The sequence below is a fragment of the Plectropomus leopardus genome, chromosome 7, assembly GCF_008729295.1.
Source record: "Plectropomus leopardus isolate mb chromosome 7, YSFRI_Pleo_2.0, whole genome shotgun sequence".
Classification (NCBI taxonomy): Eukaryota; Metazoa; Chordata; class Actinopteri; order Perciformes; family Serranidae; genus Plectropomus; species Plectropomus leopardus.
The window spans coordinates 20938735-20960240 of record NC_056469.1 but is presented as its reverse complement, the minus strand read 5'-3'; the positions used below and the strand labels follow the sequence as shown (position 1 = coordinate 20960240).

Genomic DNA, 21506 nt, shown 5'->3' with positions numbered 1-21506 from the left:
CTATTAACCATGTGCAAGCAAACAATAACAAATACAAACCATTTCTGCAAAAGAGCTCAATGGCTAAAAAACCCATCTTACCTGATGTAACATGTTTGCCTGATCTTATACCCTCTTCTTCTTGCCCTTCTTCCTCCTGTGCACTGAGCTGAACTGTCAATCAGAGTGATTTCATTCACCACTGTTTCCAACGTCAATCCAACATGCTGAAATAGCCGAATAAAGACAAAAAGGGCCAATAAGGGCCAATAAGGGCCAACAAGGGCCAATGCTTTGGAATACTACACATAAAACTAGGGCAACAGTTGCTCACCAATAGTTCTACACTGACTAACGGCCGACCGTCAGATTGGTGTATCAGAGTCTTTGCTTAAATATTCATTTTAGGTTAGAAATGCTAATCATGGGCTTCCGAACTACTGTTAAGATCTAAGGTATCTGTAATCCCCTCTGAATTTTTCATCCATGTGACAGTCTAATATCCCTTTTGTGCTGAACTTAACACCATGCTGCAAATACAAAGAACAATGAGCCAGAGCAAATGAAGTGAACTGTCTGGAGAGATCCTTCTCTGTTCTTGAAGCATCACTGGGATCAACTGTTAGATACAGGATATACAATTGGATGACATTTTGAAAGAGCTGTGACTTTTTTTTCAATATGGCTATTTTCATAAACATTACCTAAAGCAAGTAGCAGGCCCAGACAGTAATTTTGTGCCTGCTCAACATACAATTACACCCAACAGTTATCATTAACTGGATTTTTGTCTCCCCACACAAAAAGCCAGATTTTCTTTTGCTGGCACAAGGGTCCAATCATAGGTGTCATAATCACAGGTAGTGACAACAAGGGCAAATGCTCACTCCCTTAGCAACGAAGTTTAAATCCACCAACAAAACACAAAACTGCAGTGATCATTTCCTAGAGAGCAAGCATGCCACTATACCTAAAATAATTGTGAATATGGGTCAAACAATAGCTCCGAATAACATATGGTACACCTGCCAAAGAATGTGTGCGGATATCAAGATGTGTTTACAGTGTGATGAGCATGCCCTTTTGCTGAACAGGGTTGGGTCTAATATTAGCGGATAGGTCTGGTGACTGGAACTTTCAGACGACCAGAGCACCCAGAGCAGGCCGTCTGGGATATTTTCAGACTTGGTGGAGGTGGAAGGAACAAGCGTCGCGGTCCAAATCAAGACTTCCCTCCCCCTTGTCCTTCCCCTCGTGTCCCAGGGAGAAAGACAGCACAGCTGACTGATAATAAATTTAGGCCACAACACTGCATCATCATCAGCCTTCTGTCTGTGTGCCACAGTCGAGACAGAAAGACAGAAAGACAGAAAGGCGTCAGGAAACGCAGATGCCTTCCAAACAGCCCATGTGTATGTTTTGTGGGCTTTTAGTGAGAACGGCATGTTTCTTTGGCATTCAAATACTGTCTTACTGCCCAGCTGCTGCAGCTGTGCAGCATTGTGGACCTAGAGTTAATCATTTTAATTTTTGTCTTGTTGTCTTAGCCTAGATCTTTATTTGATCATTTGAATGCATTATGAGCTATTTTAAATGCCTTTTTGCATCAAGTGCTCTTAATAAACTTGCTTTTCCTTGGTCCAATAACATAAACAAACTCTGCATCATTTCTGGTTCATTGTGCTCTGGTGCAGCCAATTTATTGGTAACAATCACCTTTGTGTTCTGTGTTGTATGTTCTGTGTTTTTGTGTCTCTGCCCATTTTAATTATAAAAGCATAGTTTGTTATTTTGGGAACTATGCTTGCTTTTTGAGAGTTAGATGAGAGGCTAGTTGGTGTTGCCTGGCATTAAGACTGGGAACAGGCAGTAAAAGCTACCTTGGCTCCATCTAAAGGTAACAAAACCCGCCAACCAGCACCTTCTAACACTCAGCTCACCTTAGATCTCATATCCCTTTAAAAACTTAATTGTCTCAAAATATCCAACTATTTTTTAAATCATCCTAATATATATATTTTTTTAAATTTCTGCACCAAAATAATTCTCCTGTACTTCATAGCCCTTTTTATACAGAGTTCACATCAGAGGGCCACTACTAAGTCCCTTCTTTATGCAGCTCCAGTGTGGGACTTTGGACAGCCAGCATCATGGAAACAAAAGAGGCATTGCGGGCATGATGTAACACAACAGCGTCAGCCTCTAGTGTGACATATAACATGCACATTGCGTTATAAACAATAACAATGACATAGCATGGCAGTAAAGATAATTTACAGTCTCTGCTATATGTTAGCAGATCTTGTCCTCTGCTTGGAAGGTAAGGAGCTCCCTAATCTCATTGTTTTCCCAATTTACTGACATTAACGACCGCCGCTCTTTGTCTTTGAGTTAACTGTGAACTGCTACTAGATGTTTTTTAAATCTCCTGCATAACACGCCATAAAAACTTGACACCCGTCCCACCTATGATCTTGTCCTGCCGTCTGTACTGATACACAGATGTTGATTCTGAGCTATTACTACCTCCATTGCCGACTTGAAGATGAAACAACTCTGCCCCCCCCTTCGAAAATCATACCTTTTAGTAAGTACAACAAGGAGGCATACCAGGGCAATATTTCCACCTTCAACAGGCAGTGCAAAGGGGGCTCATAACATGCTTACTAAGTGACTTATAATTTTAGGCACTGCTACCATCTTTGAGTCCTTCACTTCAAAGTAATCACAGGTGGTCCTTGACAAGTCATAGCTCTCTGAATGATCAACTGTATTAAATATCAAATGGTCTTGTTATGAGGAAAAGACCAAAGGAGCTGAAGAGGTGAAGACAGGTTACATCATAAAGTCCTTCTTCAAACACCGACAGACATGCTTGTGGGGCAAAATCTGAAGCTACACGGATCTTCGGGCCATTTTAGAAGATTATCTCCTCAGTTGGTTTAAGTGTGACTAACAACACACATAATAGGGCTATGGCAAGTGAGAGAATCACTGGAGTCATAATCACAATGCATAATGCAGATGGCATAGAAGACATAAGCTTGAAGCAATTAATTGTCATTTATTGGTATTTGAGTGACAACACAAATTTTTTGTTGTATTTGAGTATTTGACTCTAATCCCAGCTTAATCCATGCTTTCAGAGTAAACACATATTGTTGTTCTGCCCTAAAGAATTTAAAATGTGCGTTCCAAAATTGAAAATAAAAAACTCACTCACACATAACTTCAAAAGGTCATGTCTGTCAATTATGTTTACAAATGCAAATATGAACTGTGCCTACATGCACTTATTGACCGCTTTCAGAAGCAATTTCCTGGTAGAATACCGCAGAGGCTGAGAGTTTGCAAACTTTGAGTGCTGGTTAATGGGAAGGCTTTTTCCTTTATTTGCCTTCCAGAGTGCCGGCTCGGTCAGAGATCTACCTCGATTAGGTCAGTGTCTGGACAGTGTGATTTACATCATCTGGGTGCTACAGAGTGGACTGGCACTGATGTGATGCCTCTCCTATGTCGGGTGTTGATATCTCCAGAAAGTAGTTCAATCAGTTTTTTTTTTTTTTTACCTTTTTCACATTACACTATATCTCGCCATCCTCTGGCCTCTGCCTGTCTTCACTTTATAGCTTTAGTCTTCTCTCCTTTTTGATTTCTTATTTATGGGACTTCACTGTCATGCACTAACAGGATAGCAGGATTCTGCTTCAGCTTCACTTTGTGATTTTTGTAACTAGACACAAACATGGATGAATAAAAGCTTGCAAATAGATAATCCATTAAGAGCTCCTATATAATGGTTAATCTAAGGCTACGTTCGGACTGCAGGTAAATCAGATTTGCTTCTTAAATCAGATCTTGAAGACAGACTGTCCGCACTGTTATTTGCAAGTAATCACATCAGATTTTTGTGTCCAGACATCACCAACCTATTTGCATGATTTGTTGAGGTAATGACGCAGCCATCAATAACTACGAGGTTATACAAAACGTAAGCAAGAGAAATGGATGCCCATAATTTCACCCTTCAAACTATTTATTTTGGTGTCTGTCCTCAGACTGTTGTTCCACATGTTGTCCTCTTTGGCGCTCCATCAGTCGCAACATGGATCTGCTCAGCACTTCTGTCACTCTGGATTTAACCAGGCTCTCCCACACATTCATGTATTTGTGGCAGCTCACCACCATTAAAACATCTGCTGTCACAAATAGATTTTTTATTTTTGGAGCTGGACCGTTCATTAGTAGTGGTACCTGTTGGCTCGTACTTTGGGCACAGATGGAGCAGCAGAACATCAGTCGCATTGAAAGTAAAACCTAACCATTTCTGTCCATCGACTGATCAGTTCTTAAAGGACTGACAGTTTATTATCCAGCCCCGAATTACAAACTTCTGTTGAGGAAAAAAGAACTCATGGAGAGCTCCTCTTGCTCTGTGTTAACAGACCTGCAAAGTCCTCCACATTTAGAGATGAGATCACAGAATGATACAAAGGAAAACGGATGCATTTTTTAAAAATGAAAGTTTGCTGTCGTCCCCACAATTGGAATCGGATTTCAAACAACCTCTAAATGTGGTTTGGATCAAATTTGTAAAAACTGCATTTCATGTAGGATTTGCTGTTCATAGTTTCTAAAATCAATCTAGGTACAACCTGTATATGCCAAGAAATAGATTTCAGGGGCAGTCTGAACAAGGCCCTAACTGTTGGCACAGGGTTAAGAGCATACATGCAACATGATTTTTTGTCTGCGTTTTCAAAAATATTGAATTTAAAATGAAAGGTGAAGTGCCAACTTTTAGTTTGAAATTAAAGGTGTTTACATCAATACTGGGTGACAACCAGATAAAAAAAACTGCAGCCCTATTACTGTCACACAGGGCTGTTAAAAATACCATGGGACTATATCAAAACAAAAGGGCATTCCAAAGCTCTTCAAACTAATATGATGTGAACACCCTCAAAGCGCCTCACAGCTGCAACTCCATCTTTCACCCCAGTCACTGTTTCATTTTAAATCTAATGTGCTGGAGCACAGCAGAGCCAAAACAAGTGAAAATATGTCACTGTCTAAAAATTGCACTGTACTTTGAAAAGCAGACCTCAATGGCACAGTGCTGGCATGACATCAGTCGGTTCTTTGGGACTCAGATATCAGCGCTCCTTTCCCTTCTCTCACCAAACTTCACAGCGACACAGCTGAGTCCCTTCCCCTCTACAGAAATGTGCTGAATATGGGCACTACACATATCTGAACATGCAGGAACTGGGAAGCCCTCTGTTTCCTACGCCAACAATGCTGCCTGAAGTAGCTTTAAAGGAATAATCAATCAATCTATACACCAAAAGAAATCTTGTGAAAAGATGTGGTAAAGTATAATGATTCTCAGTTTGCTACTCTAATCCTTTTAGTCATGCATGCCTGGAAAGAGCCATTTGATTGACAAAGTAATCTGTGATTGCAGCCACATACACTGAATTAAATGGATTATGCAAAATGGAGCCCACACATAGGTTGCTACCTTTTGTGTGCACCACCCAGTTCTATGAATGAGATTAAAAACAGCAGGAACAGCAGCATAAATGTAATGTAGCATTCATTTGTGATGCAGAAATATTTAATTTCACTGCATAAATGACTTAAAGCTTCACATTCTCCAGGCCAAAGAGCAGAATATATAAAGTGAATACTGGCATCACTAGGCCTGTTGCCTGACCGATACAGTAAGATTCATATCTATGTATACAGAGTTACAGTAGCATGCAACAATTTTGCACTCCCAAAAGTATATTACTCTGCTCATAATTTCACATACAATCATACTTTAAATGATACATTTTAAACACGAGTGATTTCGTATATCTCTAACCTGTCAGAGTCAAACACAGCATCTCCTGCAGAACATGAAAACATCTCACATTAACACACTTCACCACTGCACTGCTCACAATTAGTCCTGCGCAAAAACAATGTCAGTTCCCGTTGTTATCACGTTTCATTTAGGCAGTGAATCCCAAAGGTCCCATGGGATCCTGCCCACTCCTAATTTACAAAGACATTCGAAAAAAATGGGACGAGGTCGCACATATCCCCCTGATCACATAAGAACTCCTGTGGCTGACTATGTGCAGCTTACTGATCCTGTTCATTACAGTACGGGCTTGACAGCCAAAGCTGGTGGATTCTCCCATATTACACGACAGACAAGGATACACTATGATCCCTCTTCCTGTCAGTCTGCTGAGGCGTTTTCTCTCAATACATCTGTGGTGAAGCAGCATGTCTTTTTTGCTTCAAAGTTTGTATAATGGCTCATTAACAATTCAAACCATCGTCTCAGTCTCTTCTACAGTTTACATCCGGCTCCTCCTGTACGAATTTCAGAGATATGAGCAATGCAATTTCCCCGGGGTGTCTGAATATGCTAGAAACAGCAAATCTTTAAAGAAAAAAAAAGTTTCTATTCATCTCAGCTGGTCACAGCTTAGCTGTTCAGGTACGGAGATTAAAGAGCATGACCAAACAGAGGCGGCTGTCAAAGAGTGGCAAAGTGGAAAGCGCAGAGGGAAGAAAGCCTGCATAAAGAAAAGAGGGATTAGAGGGTCTTCTCCATAAGTCCTGACAGCAGGTTTTCACAATGCTGGGCCCGGCTTTCAACTGCTTCTGTCCAAGAGCTAGTTTTCAAGCACGACAGATCAAGTGAGATTTCTTTAGTGCCTGTATTTCAACAAAAGGAGGAGACTTTTCCAATTGTACTGCTGCTTCCAGGTGTTGTTCACATATCTTGATCAAGGATGTTTTACATGGGCAACACACATTCTTGGGAGCTGATATGGCAAGAAGACATGTCTCTTATCAGAGATTTTTAAGGATGGACGTATTCTCTCTTCCTCGTAAAAGAGCATTATGTCCTTGAGACATAAAGATACAGTCTTCCTCAAGATCAACAGTTAAGTGATATTCCGATAATGACTTGTATCTGATACAGCTGTGCAAACGTGAAAAACATGATCACAGAACATCAAGCTGGAGACAAAAGTCCCACTTGGAGCTTTGAGTTATGTTGAAACCACTGATGACTCATAAAGAAAGAGCTGGAGAAACAACTTTTGATCATTATCGGTAAGCACATGAAGCATAACAGTCTGGCCGACATACTCAAAATCCCACAAAACAAGAGGCATGATGTCAGTGCCTCTGCCATGAGTCACAACATATAACGACAGTCCCTCCCAAGTTCATGGCACGTACGTTATGTTATTCAGAACATGGTTGTTTAAAGACATTTCTGTCTACTGGTCAAGATTCCCACGATCAGGGTGGAGCGCATCTCTACTCCTGCTTGATGCAGAGCCAAAACAAGCCGACCTCCCTCCATGAAGACCCCTGTCAGCAGGAAGGAAGTTTCCTGTTGTCAGAAGGAGGAGGTTACATTGTGTGTGTCCCCTTCTATTTCCAGAAGCAAGCACCATGTCAGTGCACAATGCTTAAGGCATGGAGGTTCAAATTTTGGAGCAACGTTGGGTGCAACTTGCACAGTGGTAAGTTTCCAACATTTCATCTGGTCTCAAACTGAGATATTTGTCATAACTGAGTGGTGCAGATAGGACACTGGCCTTGAACTGCATGATCACAAGATCACATATTTGTAATAGCAGGTATAAAAGCAGTAAGCCGCATCTGGCTGGAGTGTGAGGTGGACTCTTTATCCACTGCACTTTGGCCCTGAGCTGAGCCTCTCATTAAAATTTTCTCGATTTCAGTTGTTTGTTGATGCATCTCTGCACCAGCAGAAAATTAGCTCCATTGCACCTGTGCGCACAACAAATACCCTCTGTATTTGGTGGAGCAGCAGCAAAGAGGAGACAGGAAGGGATGCCAAGCTGCCTATGACTGCATCATGTTAGTAGTGAGCTAAACATAACTTACGGAGGGGGATGGGGTGGTACTAGTCAGATTACCTCATCTAACGCAAATTGTGTTGTTATAACCCTGGTGGCTGAGCTTTGTGCAAAAGAAATTGCAACATATTGTTAACAGACAGCCATCACCAATCTGCTACTGATCATACCGGTGTTTTGTTTTCGTCATCAAAAAGGTATGCAAACTGGTAAATCATAATTTTATTCTCACACAGATTCAAATCTGGCTTGAGGTTTAGGTGTTAATCTTGTGGACAACAACAAGGTTGCATTAGCTTTATGATCTGTGGACTGTCTGTATCCGCACCTCCAAATGGATTATTCATAATGTATCAGACGAATTCCTTCCCGACCCCGCTCTCTACCGCTTTAACTAAACTGCAACAGTGTTTCTAAACCCATGAATGAGCTTGGTAACTAATAAAGTTAACACTCGTAAGACAGCGTTACAAATGACTTTGTTACAACGTGACAACGGACATGAATGACAAAGCACTCGTGCATTTTTTCAAAACAATTCAAATTCATCTCAAAGGTAGACTGAAATACCGTGAATTTACACTTACATGTGTCTCCTGGTAGAGTATTTTCCTCCATTTTGGCGGCAATTCCCTCGCTTTCTGCGCTTTTGTTCATTCAAACGTGCGAGTTTCTGCTCTTCCTCTTCGGCAGTCCTCTCATTCCTCAGGCAGAAAGGGGGGGAAACTTGGTGGAGGCACTCCAGTTGCACCCGATGTCCTGTACGAACCGGGCAGGAAACCGTTTCGGAGAGCGTCCGGTTCGACCACAGAGAGGACAAAATTTAAACAAACCCCAGCCAGTACCCGCCTGTTGATGGAGGCACCGGTGGCTGCGGCTGCTCCTGGGAGGAATTACATAAAAAAGGTGTCGGAGGGAATTTGGGAGAAAGAAAGCAGGGGAGGAGGAGTGAGGGAAGTTTCACTCTCCGACGCACCACAGCTGATGCTCCTCTGCTTGTGCGGATGGTCCCTGACTGGCCTCCGGATCGGACTGTACCATTACCAGGAGGGGGGCGCGGCTGCTACCTGTAGTATTTATTGTCAAATTCTACCCAGATTTAAACTTATGGAAGATATACATAGTAATGTTTAGTTGTCAGTGCTACTGTATTTTAATCTTAAGGTAAAATTTCACCAATAAAACTATTTTTTATGTGAGGAAAATATTTGCCCCCCTCTATTCTGACTGGGTCCTCCATCCACAAAACTACAATGCTCTCACACCCTGCTAGTTCACAGTTCACACTCAATATAAATCTTTCCTTTGGAAAACACTTAACGGATAATATAGAAAGCTTGCTGATCTAATTAAAATACAGAATTAGTAAAGAGGTCTACCAATACGAAAAACCTATTTTTCAACATCCTGCACCAAATTGCAATGCTCTCATTCTAAGGCAGCTATATTGCACATATTTGTTGTTATAGTACTTTGTAAAACAGTATTTTGTATTGTTTTATCATAACCTTTCTATTCTATATTTATGTTCTTGAGTGTTGTCGTAAACTACACTGCCCTATTCTTATTTAATGTATGCACTAAAACTAAAGCAAATACCTTGTAAGTGACATCCTACTTGATAATAAATCTTATTAATTCTTAGATTGCTGTAACATTTCACCGCAGTAAACAACCAGCATACAAGGATTTCACTTATTTTTCTGGGGCAAATATGTGCCTATAATAAAATGTTTCATTTACTCTTTATAACTCCTATGCATTTTTTAGCATTTTAAATCAGTACATATTTATGGGCAGAATAGAAGAAACATAACAAGGAAACAGAGAGGTAGTCAATATATTGAATATTGCAATGTCCCAAAAATATGTTGCATCAAAGTTTTGACCTTTAAGGTAGTCTAAAACAGGCTTCAGAATTTGCTTCAAAACATTTTTGGAAGCATGTTAGGCTATAGTCAGTGTCCTGTTGTCAGAAATATCAGTTTATCAATACATATCCATTTGAATATTTGTAACAGCCAATACTCATTTTATGCAGTATCAATACACAGGCATCAGCTACGCTTTCTCGCTTTCTTGAGATTAAATTTTTACTGCTGTCTTTCTTCTGTTCTCTGCTATTGACCAAGAAAAGAAGTCATCATTGTCATGTTATACCCTTGTTTTAGCTGTGAAATTGTATGCACACAGTCAGTGTTCCCTGTGATATAGAAAATTGTATTGAATTGTGGTATTTTCAAGATATTGTATCAAAGTTAGAAATTCTTGTAAATCAGTCATTTTAATTCAGCATGTAGGTGACCTCTCATTTTCCTTCACAGCAAACTAAAAAACATCACCCTATCTGTTGAGGCTTTTCAATGAGGATATCTCAGAGACATTTTTATAAAAAAAAAAAAAGATCTGGAAATTTAAAGAGGATGCACTTTAAGAGAAGAAGCATTCACAAATGTACCCTCTACGACATGCGTGCTTGCATATTAATGGTGTATGTCAGCATACTTTCAGATTGAGTAAGGGCAGACTTCTCAGAGTCTGCAACCATGACAAACCGATACGTACTGTTAATGATTTGTATATGCATGTCATTTCAGTGTAAAGAGAACACTAGATTTTCCTGTCAGCGATACTTTTGTTTCAGATGTTTTGATGCCAAAACAGGTTACTCCACCCAAGCTCGAGCTGCTGTAGTCATATATTTGGATTTCTTGAAAACCAGAGTAAACATCACCCAGTTCAACACACAAAACCTAAAAGGGATGTTGGTTATATAACATTTTTAAATACTTCAGAGTGTCTTCTCATCTGCCACCTGTGGATCTCAGAGCATCTGCCAAGGTGGGGGCTGGGCCAGGGGCTGATCGGCACGCTTGAGAGGGGACACCCCGTCAAAAGGACCCCAGTGGGGCTCTTTTGTGCAGCTGTTGAGTCGTGTTCACCCCAAACCCCCAAGAGCCACCTGTCACTGCAACTGGAAAGTGGGGGATGTTGAAGGAGGTGGGGGGTTGGGTGTGCATGCTGCAGAGTGTGTGGTTTTGCAGAATTAAAGCCAGAAGAGTGACTGTTTAACATGCATGTGTTGACATCAACTTGTACTTGTTGTCATATTCTTCCTAATTGCATTTGATGAGTTCACACCATGATTTAAAGAAAAGTTTTTGTCAAAAAGCCCAGCCCCCTAAAGTAATTTCAGTCGATTCAACAGCTACCTGTAATTGAATCACAGAAGTGTAGTATATCATTTACTGAAAAATAGCAACAAATAGTCAATTTCCACTCATTTCAAGTCACGAAAAGAAGAAAGGAAGGAAAGAAGGCGAGCAGGAGTGTCTTTGAGTGCTAATGAAAAATCAATAACTTAACACCTTGTCCAAAACCCAGAAAAGTAGAAGCAATACTTCTTTCTTATAACAAGAGCCTTATGGCCTTGACAGATTATTAAGCGTCATTAAATTCTTACACATCAACATGCAAACTCAGCTAATGAAACAATTCACTTTCTATTATAAAAGGGATATAACTGAATCTTTGCCCTAATAAGGTAGTGAGCTTGCTGTTTTATGTTTTTGCAGTGATAAGACATAGAGAAATTACATTGACTGTTTCTTAAAAAAAATAAAATAAAAATAACCTCAAAAATCAGATGAGGCACAAATAAATCCATTTACTTCTGGAAAATATAAAATATAAAACACCTTTGCAGGGTGAAGTAAAAGCAACATTAATTTTTAAATAAAAATGTCGACATGTTTAATTTAACAGCTACCTTGATCTAACACAGAATGTCTTTTTGTCACAATTTATTTCATGAATTTTAATATCAAAACAGAGTGGATTTAACACAATTAAGAGTGGGTATGACAATTACCAATGTGGGTATATTTTCTAATGTAACATATTTTCTAAAAAGAAACAAACAAACAAAACAAAAAATGCACAATAGCAATGATTCAAATGGGTTTCTGGGTTTCTAAAGGATAACCATGCATGTTAAAAGAGCACATGGTAGTGTTACAAAGAAACCATTACTATTCAACCCTGCACACCAGACAGTAGACCAGGTGCTTGAGCCAGCCGTCTGATAGGTAATTAAAGGACATTAGGCTAAAGCATACATCAAAGGCAGGAGACGTGTGTCCATTTATTACACATCACTGCACCATGCTGTGCTAATGAGCCATAAAGGTGGATGAAAATAGGAGAAAATTGCACAGTTGGTGTCAATTCGGTGGATTTTAGATGTGCTGAAATGATGCATGTCTTTTTAAAGTCCTGCTGACAGAAACAGTGACTGATGAAGACACACATAAAGTTCCTTTCTACTGTCACACTCCTCTCCATTTATTGCTTTGAATTCATGCCAAGTTCTGTAATCAACCTGTGAGCCTATGTCATCATCTCCATTTGGGAACCACTTGTTTGACCTCACTGCACACAGGAAGTGGAGGACCCCCTCCTCTTCTATCCATCCCTCAATGCTCAAGAAAGGGCTTGATTTTGGAGCTGCAGCTGCACTCCTCACTTCACACACAGATACCCCCATACACACACACACACACACACACACACACACACACACATGCTCACACACATACACGTTTCATTAAAGTGCCACTGATTGCCATAAGCACTTCATGCCCTGAAAAAGGCAGTTAACAGAGAACACTGGGAATAAAAGAGTAAACAAAAATCATTACCACTACGAGGACATGATTTCATCAGTAAATACACACCCCACAAATAAGAGGAACTAACTGAAGAGATAAGAAAGCAAAGGAAAAAAGCTTAAAGGAAAAAGGAAGAGGGAGTGTTGATCCAGTAGCAGACTCAATGGGACAACTGATACCGCAGAAGAACAGAGCAATGCTGATGAGGGTTTATCATTGTAAAGATAGTATTTTGAAGCCTGACGTCTCTCTTTTTTTCCACCTCTTTGAGTTATGTGTCATCTTAGAGGTAACCAAGTAGCTGTTGGGAGAAATTTGCCATTGGGGATTTTTGTCAGAAAGCCCTTTCTTGATTAGGATAGTAAAAAGATCAGGAATAGGGGTGAAATTAAAAGATTTCTGTCAGAAAGATGACTAAATTCTCCCATATGCAACCAAGTGAAGTGAAGAGAAGTGAAAGTGAAGAAGCTACAACACCAAACTTAACTAAACAAAAACCTGCGTGAAGCCCAGGTGGGTGTTCAGGAGTGAAAAGAGCACTACAGTTCCTAACATCAGCATACTTACTTGCTCACAATGAGAATGCAAACATAATGATGTTTAACGGCTAGGCTATAGACTGTCATGTTAACGATCTTAGTTTAGTTTTTGCTTTTCATTGTGAGGGTAACACAAATGGCTGTACCAAAAGTTATCCAATTTATGGATAACCAGTTATGGCAATCCATCCTAGAGTTGAGAAATTTTATTCAAAACGACAAATATTGCCCTCATGCTCATCATCTCCTGAGGCCCATTAATGCTGGGAAAAATGTCATGACAATCCATCCTAGAGTTGGAATAAAAGTCTACATATTGTGCAAAAGATGAATTAGGGGGACCCTGAAGAGTCACAGCGGATTTTGTGTTTAGCACTCCCTAAGATCCGTAGAGAAAGTTTGCTGATTTTTTATATAACTAATTTGTTTATATTTTATTACGGCTTAAACTTACACATACTTAAGGGCGTGGCCACTTTAACTGACAGGCTGTTCTGCCAGGTCCCTACAATCTGTGAGTCAGATCCATCACTCACTCTTCTGCAGCGCTTTCTTATTATCCAAATATGGTAATTTCTGGCTTAAAAAAAACAAAACAAAGTGGCAACGGACTAAATGCCGAACCGGAGGCTTCAAAACAGGAGTCCACAAACCAATGGGTGACGTCACAGTTGCTACATCCATTATCTTCTACAGTCTGTGCACCCACCATAGCCAAGAAACAGCAGCTGGAACTGCTCTAACACAGCCAGTGTAAGTAATGAGTAGTTACAAAAAACCCAAAACCCCTGTGACCCTTTGGAGGCTCTGAAGTGAACTGGTTATTTAAGAAAGTGCTAAAAAAGTACAAGAGTTATAGCTGTTCTAGCACCTACCAAAACATTTTTGCACCTCACATTTGCAGAGGAAAGAGCTCCTCGTTCTATTCCAAGGAGCGTGGTCACCAGCAGCACCGCCAGTGAGTCTAGAGGTCAGCCACTGTGAATGGCAAGGGTAACCCTCAGCCTGGTAATGAAACAACAATAGCAGGAATGTTCAGAATGTCCCCAGAGAACATGGACGCAGCCTATGTTATATAGACTACCGAATATACTATCTCCGCCTTCAGCGAATACTAGCATTGAAGCAGCAAGGGTGGTGTAGCATGATGGAAGGGTGGATACAAGGATAATTAACTACTTTGGTTTTACTGCTGAAATATGTTTCTTGGCACTCGCTCAATCTAGCTAAGACATTTAGCAAAGACAGTGTTGCACACACTTTAATGATGTCAGTTGAGTTTGTTTACTTGTGCAGGTGCTTGTGCAGTTTGCTGTCCTGGCTTCAGAAAGCAACACTATTTTAGTTACCACGTCACTGCCTTAACTCAGCAGGGTCGAAGGTCACCTGCACCTGTAGGGGGCCCGTAGAATCATATAATTTACGATCATGTTGTCTTTTGTTTCCTGTAGTGTGATTTAATAAGACACTACATCACATGTCACACTGGAAAAATGTGTGTGTAAGCACAGACAGAGAGGTGGGGAGAGATAGAGTGTGGGAGAGTTCCCTGTTTCTTTGTGTTTCTCTCTAGGGCGCTGGGAAAAAAGAGCTCTGTTTAGACTGAGTCATATAGTCTGCCTCTCATTGTAGACTGGGATCTTTTTTAGGGAGTAGGGAGGTCTTGTGATTTGCATGTTTTACTGTAGATAAATTACTGAATGCTGCAGACCCATTGTATTAAAGCGGTACTAGGCTAAACTTCAGTGTTAAGTTCTTGGTTTGAATAAGTACCTCACATCTCTCTATATCTTTGTATTATCTATCAAAATTATCAAATAGTTAAAGGAGTACTTCAGCATTTTTGTACTGTACTTCCAAAAAGCTGGCGAACTCTGAGATGGATGAAAGATGTAATGTTCAAAACTGAAGCAGGTTAAGGTATTCTGACATCATTCTTAGTAGCCTACAGGTCGAGCCCCATAAACACTGGATCCTATGTTTTTCATAATGCAACGGTCATGATCATTTCCAAAGCAGTTAGTCTGTACAACACCGCACCTCTGTCTAACAGAATCAACTTTACAGTTTGCTGTCCCATCTAAACTCCACGCTGATTTGCATTACAATAACCTTGCACACTGTAAATTTGCAAATAATTTTCCCCATACTATCTCATAGCATTCTAAAAATGAAAATTTGAGCAAATTGCACATTTGTTTAATTTATATATCGGTTGTATGTTGTCCTATGAATATATTTCATATTCTAGTATTTGTATTTAGTATATATACAGTACATTACATTCTATAGTTATTCTATAGATATATATCGTACTTTTAGAGTATGCTGTGGTTACTGTTAATGTGTTTTTCCTGTTCTTGTGCAATGCCAAAATAAAATGCTGCTGTATTGTAAGAATTTCCCATCCATCCATCTATCTATCTATAGCCCTTTTTACACAGAGATCACACTGTAGGGCTGCTATGAAATCCCTTCTTAATGCTGCCTTTGCATTTTTACACAGACCCAAATAATGACGGCATCATGCCACTCCGGTGTGTGATCTTAGACAGCATGCCAGCATCATGGAAGCAGAAGAGGCATGAGAGGGTGTGGTGTTAAACACAACAGCGTTGGCCTCTAGTGTGCCATATAACATTCACATCTGCAGGGCTTTCCAAAAAATAACATTGGAATACCATAGCAATCACAATGATTTACTAATCCTCTTATATGGCAACTGATCTCGCCCTCTGCTCGGAGGGTAAAAACTCCTGAATCTCATTTTTTCCCAATGTGCTGTGCTATGCTGTGCTGTGCTGTGCTGTGCTGTGCTGTGCTGTGCTGTGCTGTGCTATCTATCTATCTATCTATCTATCTATCTATCTATCTATCTATCTATCATTCTGGCATCGGGTTCAGCATGTACACTTTTCTATCCAAGGCAAAAGACGAACAGATAACTTAAACAGCAGCATGTGTTTGCTGCATCCACCAATAACTAGCATAACTTTATTCATGGATTTGACAAGTCTATTTTTAAAATAAATTACTTTAAACTTTTCTCCATATGGCTTACAGTACAGATGGTAATTAACACAGTCCACTGCTCATAAATGCCTTTTGCACGGATTTCCCTTGAACAGTTTCCCCTGACCTCTTGGACAACAGGTGGCATTACCAGGAGCTCATTTCTCTGTCTTCCATGAGGAATGTGATTCCGCAGCAGTATGTCTCAAACAGCAGAGAGCCTTGCAGACCATGACGTAATGGCCTAAAACGTGCTATTAGTTAGAAGCAGGGCCGAAACACGTGGAGTTGGCTCCTCTCTCCGCTCACCCCCAGGGGCCCCTCTCTATTCTCCTTTTCCTCATCTCTCTGTCCCTCACCCCCATCCCCTCCACCTCCCTTCTGCTCCACCGCACTCTCTGTTTATGAGTGCATGAATTGCTCCATTTCACTATCCCCAACTCCCAGCCCACTACCAATCCCACAACTGCTTCAATAATAGAAGCCCCCCCTCCCTATGCTTTCATTTCCATGACAACCCACAATGAGGAGAGAGAGAGAGAGAGAAAGAGGGAGAGGAGGGAAATAGCAGAGGCAGGAAAAAACGTGAATGCGAGGGTGGGAGTGCCTTCCCTTGACCTCTGGTTCCATTTGTAAGGAGGGAAACCTTCTCAGCCTGAGCTTCAGCGAGGTTAAACTGGCCATTCAAGAGAGTACCATCAGCACTGCGCAGTCATCATACTAGGTGCCTCTTGAGCAAGCAAGTTAATGTAACTTTGTACAGTGCTTTTAATAAAAAAAAGTTAAAAAGTACTTTACAGGAGGAATAACGGGAAAACAGAAAAGAGTCTAAGAAAACATCAATCAAAACAAAGTCTACAACCATGCTAACAGCCGAGTGAAGCTGCATTAAGGCAGCTAAATGCTAAAATCAGCATGCTAATGTGCTCAAAATGACAATGCAAACATGATGATGTTTGGCAGGTGTAATGTTTGTCATGTTCACCATCTTAGGTCGGCTCATTAGCATCCTGACTTTTTATAATAAGCACTAAACACAACATAGGTTACAACTGAAGATGGTGGGAATTTCATTAGTTTTGCAGGTATTTTCTCATTAATCAAAGTCAAAATTCTGACCTGAAATAGATAAAAAAAATTAGGCCAACATTCACAATTGACCCTGAGGGAGGTGTATATGTCTGTACCAGTGGTGTAGTGGCGGTTGATGAAGTCTGGGTAAAAATAGATTGGTAGGTTACAGAGAAGGAAGTGGTTATACCTTCCTATATGGTATAAAGTTTTTGGCTGATAGGTGAAAAAGTGGCCAGAAAAAGAACTAGATATACCCTGGAGACTTGCAAATACCCTCCACTACACCATGGTTCTGTGCCAAATTTTATGGAAATCTACCAGCTGAATCCACCCAATACACAATACACAAACGTCAACCTGATAATAGCACTTGAGGAAAAATAAAGGACCTGAAAAGTACAGTACATCATTTCTGAACCATGAATGTCTGTATTAAATTTAAGCCATTGCCTCAAGTAGATGTTAAAATTTTGTGATCGATACGTCAACAGTTTTACCTGGTGGTGCGAGATAAAAAGTCAGGGGATCAACAAAGTCAATAGAAGCCATCATCTGGGAACTATAGATATCTACCAAATTTTATGGCAATCCATCCAATTGTTGTTGAAATATTTCATTAAAATCAAAACGGGAACCTTATGGTGGCACGAGAGGAAAAAGTCAGGGGATTACCAAAGTCTGTACTTTTCATCCTCTGGAGACTATAAATCTCTTCCATTCTCATATTTCCAAACTGCAGACTGATCGATACTGGCATCCCTGTGTTAAGTCACTAGTATGGCTACAAACAAGAAAACAAGGACGAACCAAAGAGCATAAAGCAATATACAGCAATGTCTACTCTCAGAGCATATGTGCAAAATCTTTTGTTACCATTTGAAAAGGTCTCATTAATTTTAAAAGGTCACAAATTCACTCCTCTGTGATAGAAATCATTGGCTCTGTGTCATATGGATGGGTGGCCTTCAGAGTGACACAAACACAGCAGAGACAAACAAAGGTTGAAAGGTCTTGAGGTCAAGCATCAGTGAAGCTTTGTCTCACATACACATAAACACAAGTGCTCTTACACATGTGTATGCACACACACACACAGATTAGTTGTTTTAATTCAACTCCCTGGATTATAGCCAGGATTAATTCTATATACCTCTGAACTGGTGAGGGAATATTTCGGTCCAGTTATAACCATCATAGCTCTCATTCAATGGTGTTAGTGCTGTATCTGGCCTGTTCTAATAGTAGCTGCTATTTAGAGGCTATTCTTTTCCAAAATGAGCCTGAGAGTAAAAGAAGCGATAACACAACATAATTGGCTTCGACTTGATTGCTTGTAAAATTAATTCTTCCTCCTCCTACGTGTCATACAGATAATGAAATTCCTATCAAACGCTCCTGGGGAGACAAATACCACAGCCGCAATTAACAGTTGCATACAGTGTACAAGGCTAAAAATATTTCCTAAAAACAAATCTGTGAACAACAAGTAGTGTATGTAAACAAGTACTGACGAGTCTTACATTTCTGTGACATAATCTGAGACTAAATCGTACTATTTATATACATGTCCAAATTCCAATGCAGTTAAGTGTCATTGACACTCAGAGTAGTGACAGCAATGCAAAGAATGTGCTGATAATCAGCTCTCATGTGATCATGTTGCATACTTCTACCCTGTAAAAATAAAAGCATGGTAAGGAGAGAGGTGTACCAGTTTAGCAAGGAAATAATGAGGAGAATGGCCATGTCCTGATCTGTGTGTGCATGTAGTAAACATGAGCACCTGCAGGCATGTGAGCATCAGTAACAGAAGCACGACAGCGAGCTTGTTAGTGAGCTCTGCTGTTAATGATATGTTAAAATAACAAATGATGAAATGGTAATTAACAAGCTCTTTAAGTGGTACACTCAAGGCCAGAGACACGATTTGCTCTTCAGAGCAGAAGCAAAAGTCTGATTCATGCTGCAACCCCACTGCTGCATTTTTAATCAAATCGTGCAAGGAATGGTCAAATTTAGCTTTCCCTATGCGTGTTGGCACAAGTTGAGTCCAGGACAGTGGGGGTGACCTGTCCTATGGGAGCTGGCAAAGAAGAGGGTGAGCTCAGTAATCCCCTAGGTTCTGGGCCTCCCAGTGTGGCGTCCTCAATCCCCCCAAGACCCTGCCAAAATCCCCCTGACAGCAGTCCTCATTATTTGCCTATCAGTGGCTTAGCCTCACTCACAGACAGAACAGAGATAGAGGGATTTATTCTGGACTAGAGAAGGAAGAACAGAGAAACACGAAAGACACAAACATGATTCCCTTACATCCTTCAGTTCCTCTGATGCACATGGAAACTAGAGCCAGAATTGAAAAATCCATCCTGATGATGACAAGTCGATAAATGTGAGCTTCAGGATTAAAGTGCCATCATCAGTGTGAACAATGAGAAGACGCTGTAACCTTGTCTGTGTACTTTCCATTGCAAATAGATCAATTTTCTGACATGAGCCAGTTGACACTGACTGGGTGCACCATTACATCTCATCAAACAAAAACAGTTTGCATCCTATAAGCCGGACAGTCCTAATGCTATTGTGTTATAAATCTTATTAGTATAAGGGAGACTCAGGGGGTTGTGCTTACATTACATTCAATTAACTGTAATGGGAAATGAGTTTGAGGTGACAGCTGCTGCCCGCGTTGTCGCTGTAAGGCACTACGACTCTCAGTCAACGTAGCACATTAGCATTAATATGCCAAACATGACAACAGCCACTTTATGCCAATTTGTGTAGAAGACATAGGCTTTATCTACAAACTGTAAAGAGGAGAATTCTATGTTATTTCTAGTTGAGTATAATTTTTTTCAAGATTACATTAAAAAAGCATGAGCTCCAAGAGAGCCATGTTGATTCAGGTTTTCATTCTAACTGAACCCTATATCACACTCTCATTTACTAGCAGTTTTAATCAGAAAAGAGCAAGTAATCGTTCATATTATCTTCTATGGCTGTGACAGAAAATCTGCAAGCATCTCCCTCTCAGTGAAATGTGGGTAGACAGCACAGCTTTATATATCTATTTTGATATAAATATCCACTCATTCAGTATCAGAGCCTTTAAAATGCAGGATGAATATTAGGATACTATATTGTCAAAAATTTTTAACATGCTGATCACTAGCATGTAGAAATCTCACAAAGGATCGATGTTTTAAATGTCACATAAAAAAATATTTCTTTGACTATTCATCACAAGATTAATTCATCATGCAAATAACAGGGAGGCAGGAGAGTGGAGTGAGGAGACAGGATGATGCAAAATTGAATTTAGTTGATATCTTTTGGCTATTAATTTCCTTTCTGACACCATCCAAGGACAGAGGAGACAGATGCGTGGCTTTGTTTATTGAACCTGTACCCTCTGATTTGTTCAGCCTTCTGGATTATTGCAGAGGTAAATCAAGATTGTCATCTTCACTGAGAGACGACTGAAAGAGGTTTTGGCCAAAAGGGATGGAGAGATTTTTTTCTATGATGTTAATGAATAAAGGGTTTCATGAATCTATGAAGACAGGAAAGGGGAATGCCAGATTTAAATCATAGTAGAAGTTGCTGTTGTTTATGTGTTGCAGCACACTGCAGCTGATTTTAAAGGGAGTTGTCAAGTGCTGGAGATATTGGCTGTAGATATGTCTGCCTTTTTCAAATATAATGGACCTATATGGCATTCAGCTTATGGTGCTTAAAGTTCCAAAAGTTACATTTGAAAAAACTCAACAGCAATGTTTCTTTCAGTGCACAACCCTCGTTATTCAAGCAATTCCACAGAACTTATTTTTTGCAGTTTCATGCAGGAACTATTTTCTTTATAATGAACAACAACAGCCAACCACATCACTGTGCAGAGGAAAGCATGTATCGACTGCTCGCTCACCTAGCATCACTGAGTTAGCTAATGTTACAGCTCAGCTGAAGGCAGCATTAATGTTTTCATTTTGCACCGTCACAAGCACAGGCCTCTCATCCATGAGTTGACTATCACTCAGATAGGCACAAAGAGGTCACACAAGGTCACGTAAAAGTAATAGAACACACCCTTTAAAATGACTCTTCCAGCCAGATGTTTAAATTGTTTAAAGAGTGCCATGGTTGTTAGAAGCCAAGCCCTGTCTCTCAATGAAATGACTCATGTTTTAACTGGCAGAGCACTGGAGCTGATATCACACAGCATTTAACAAGTCTCTGTTGAGATTATCAAAATAAGGAACATCCTCCGATCTAACACAGGACCACTGACATCACTAGGCAATACTGACACACTGAAAAATATAAATTAGATA

General features: G+C 40.2%; 1 protein-coding gene across 4 annotated transcripts in view; it reads right to left on the bottom strand.

Annotated features, from left to right (window-relative positions):
* map7d1a (MAP7 domain containing 1a) overlaps positions 1-8876 on the bottom strand; it is a 47295-nt gene extending 38419 nt beyond the window's left edge. For 2 of the 4 annotated variants that reach the window (XM_042489646.1, XM_042489645.1), the window contains exon 1: positions 8471-8875. In XM_042489646.1, coding sequence (XP_042345580.1) covers positions 8471-8540 — 70 coding nt within the window. In that variant the 5' untranslated portion in view covers positions 8541-8875. Of the gene's footprint in view, positions 1-8470 lie in introns of all 4 variants that reach the window. The other 2 variants (XM_042489644.1, XM_042489648.1) reach the window with 2 other exon arrangements.
* Positions 8877-21506: the final 12630 nt, after the last annotated feature.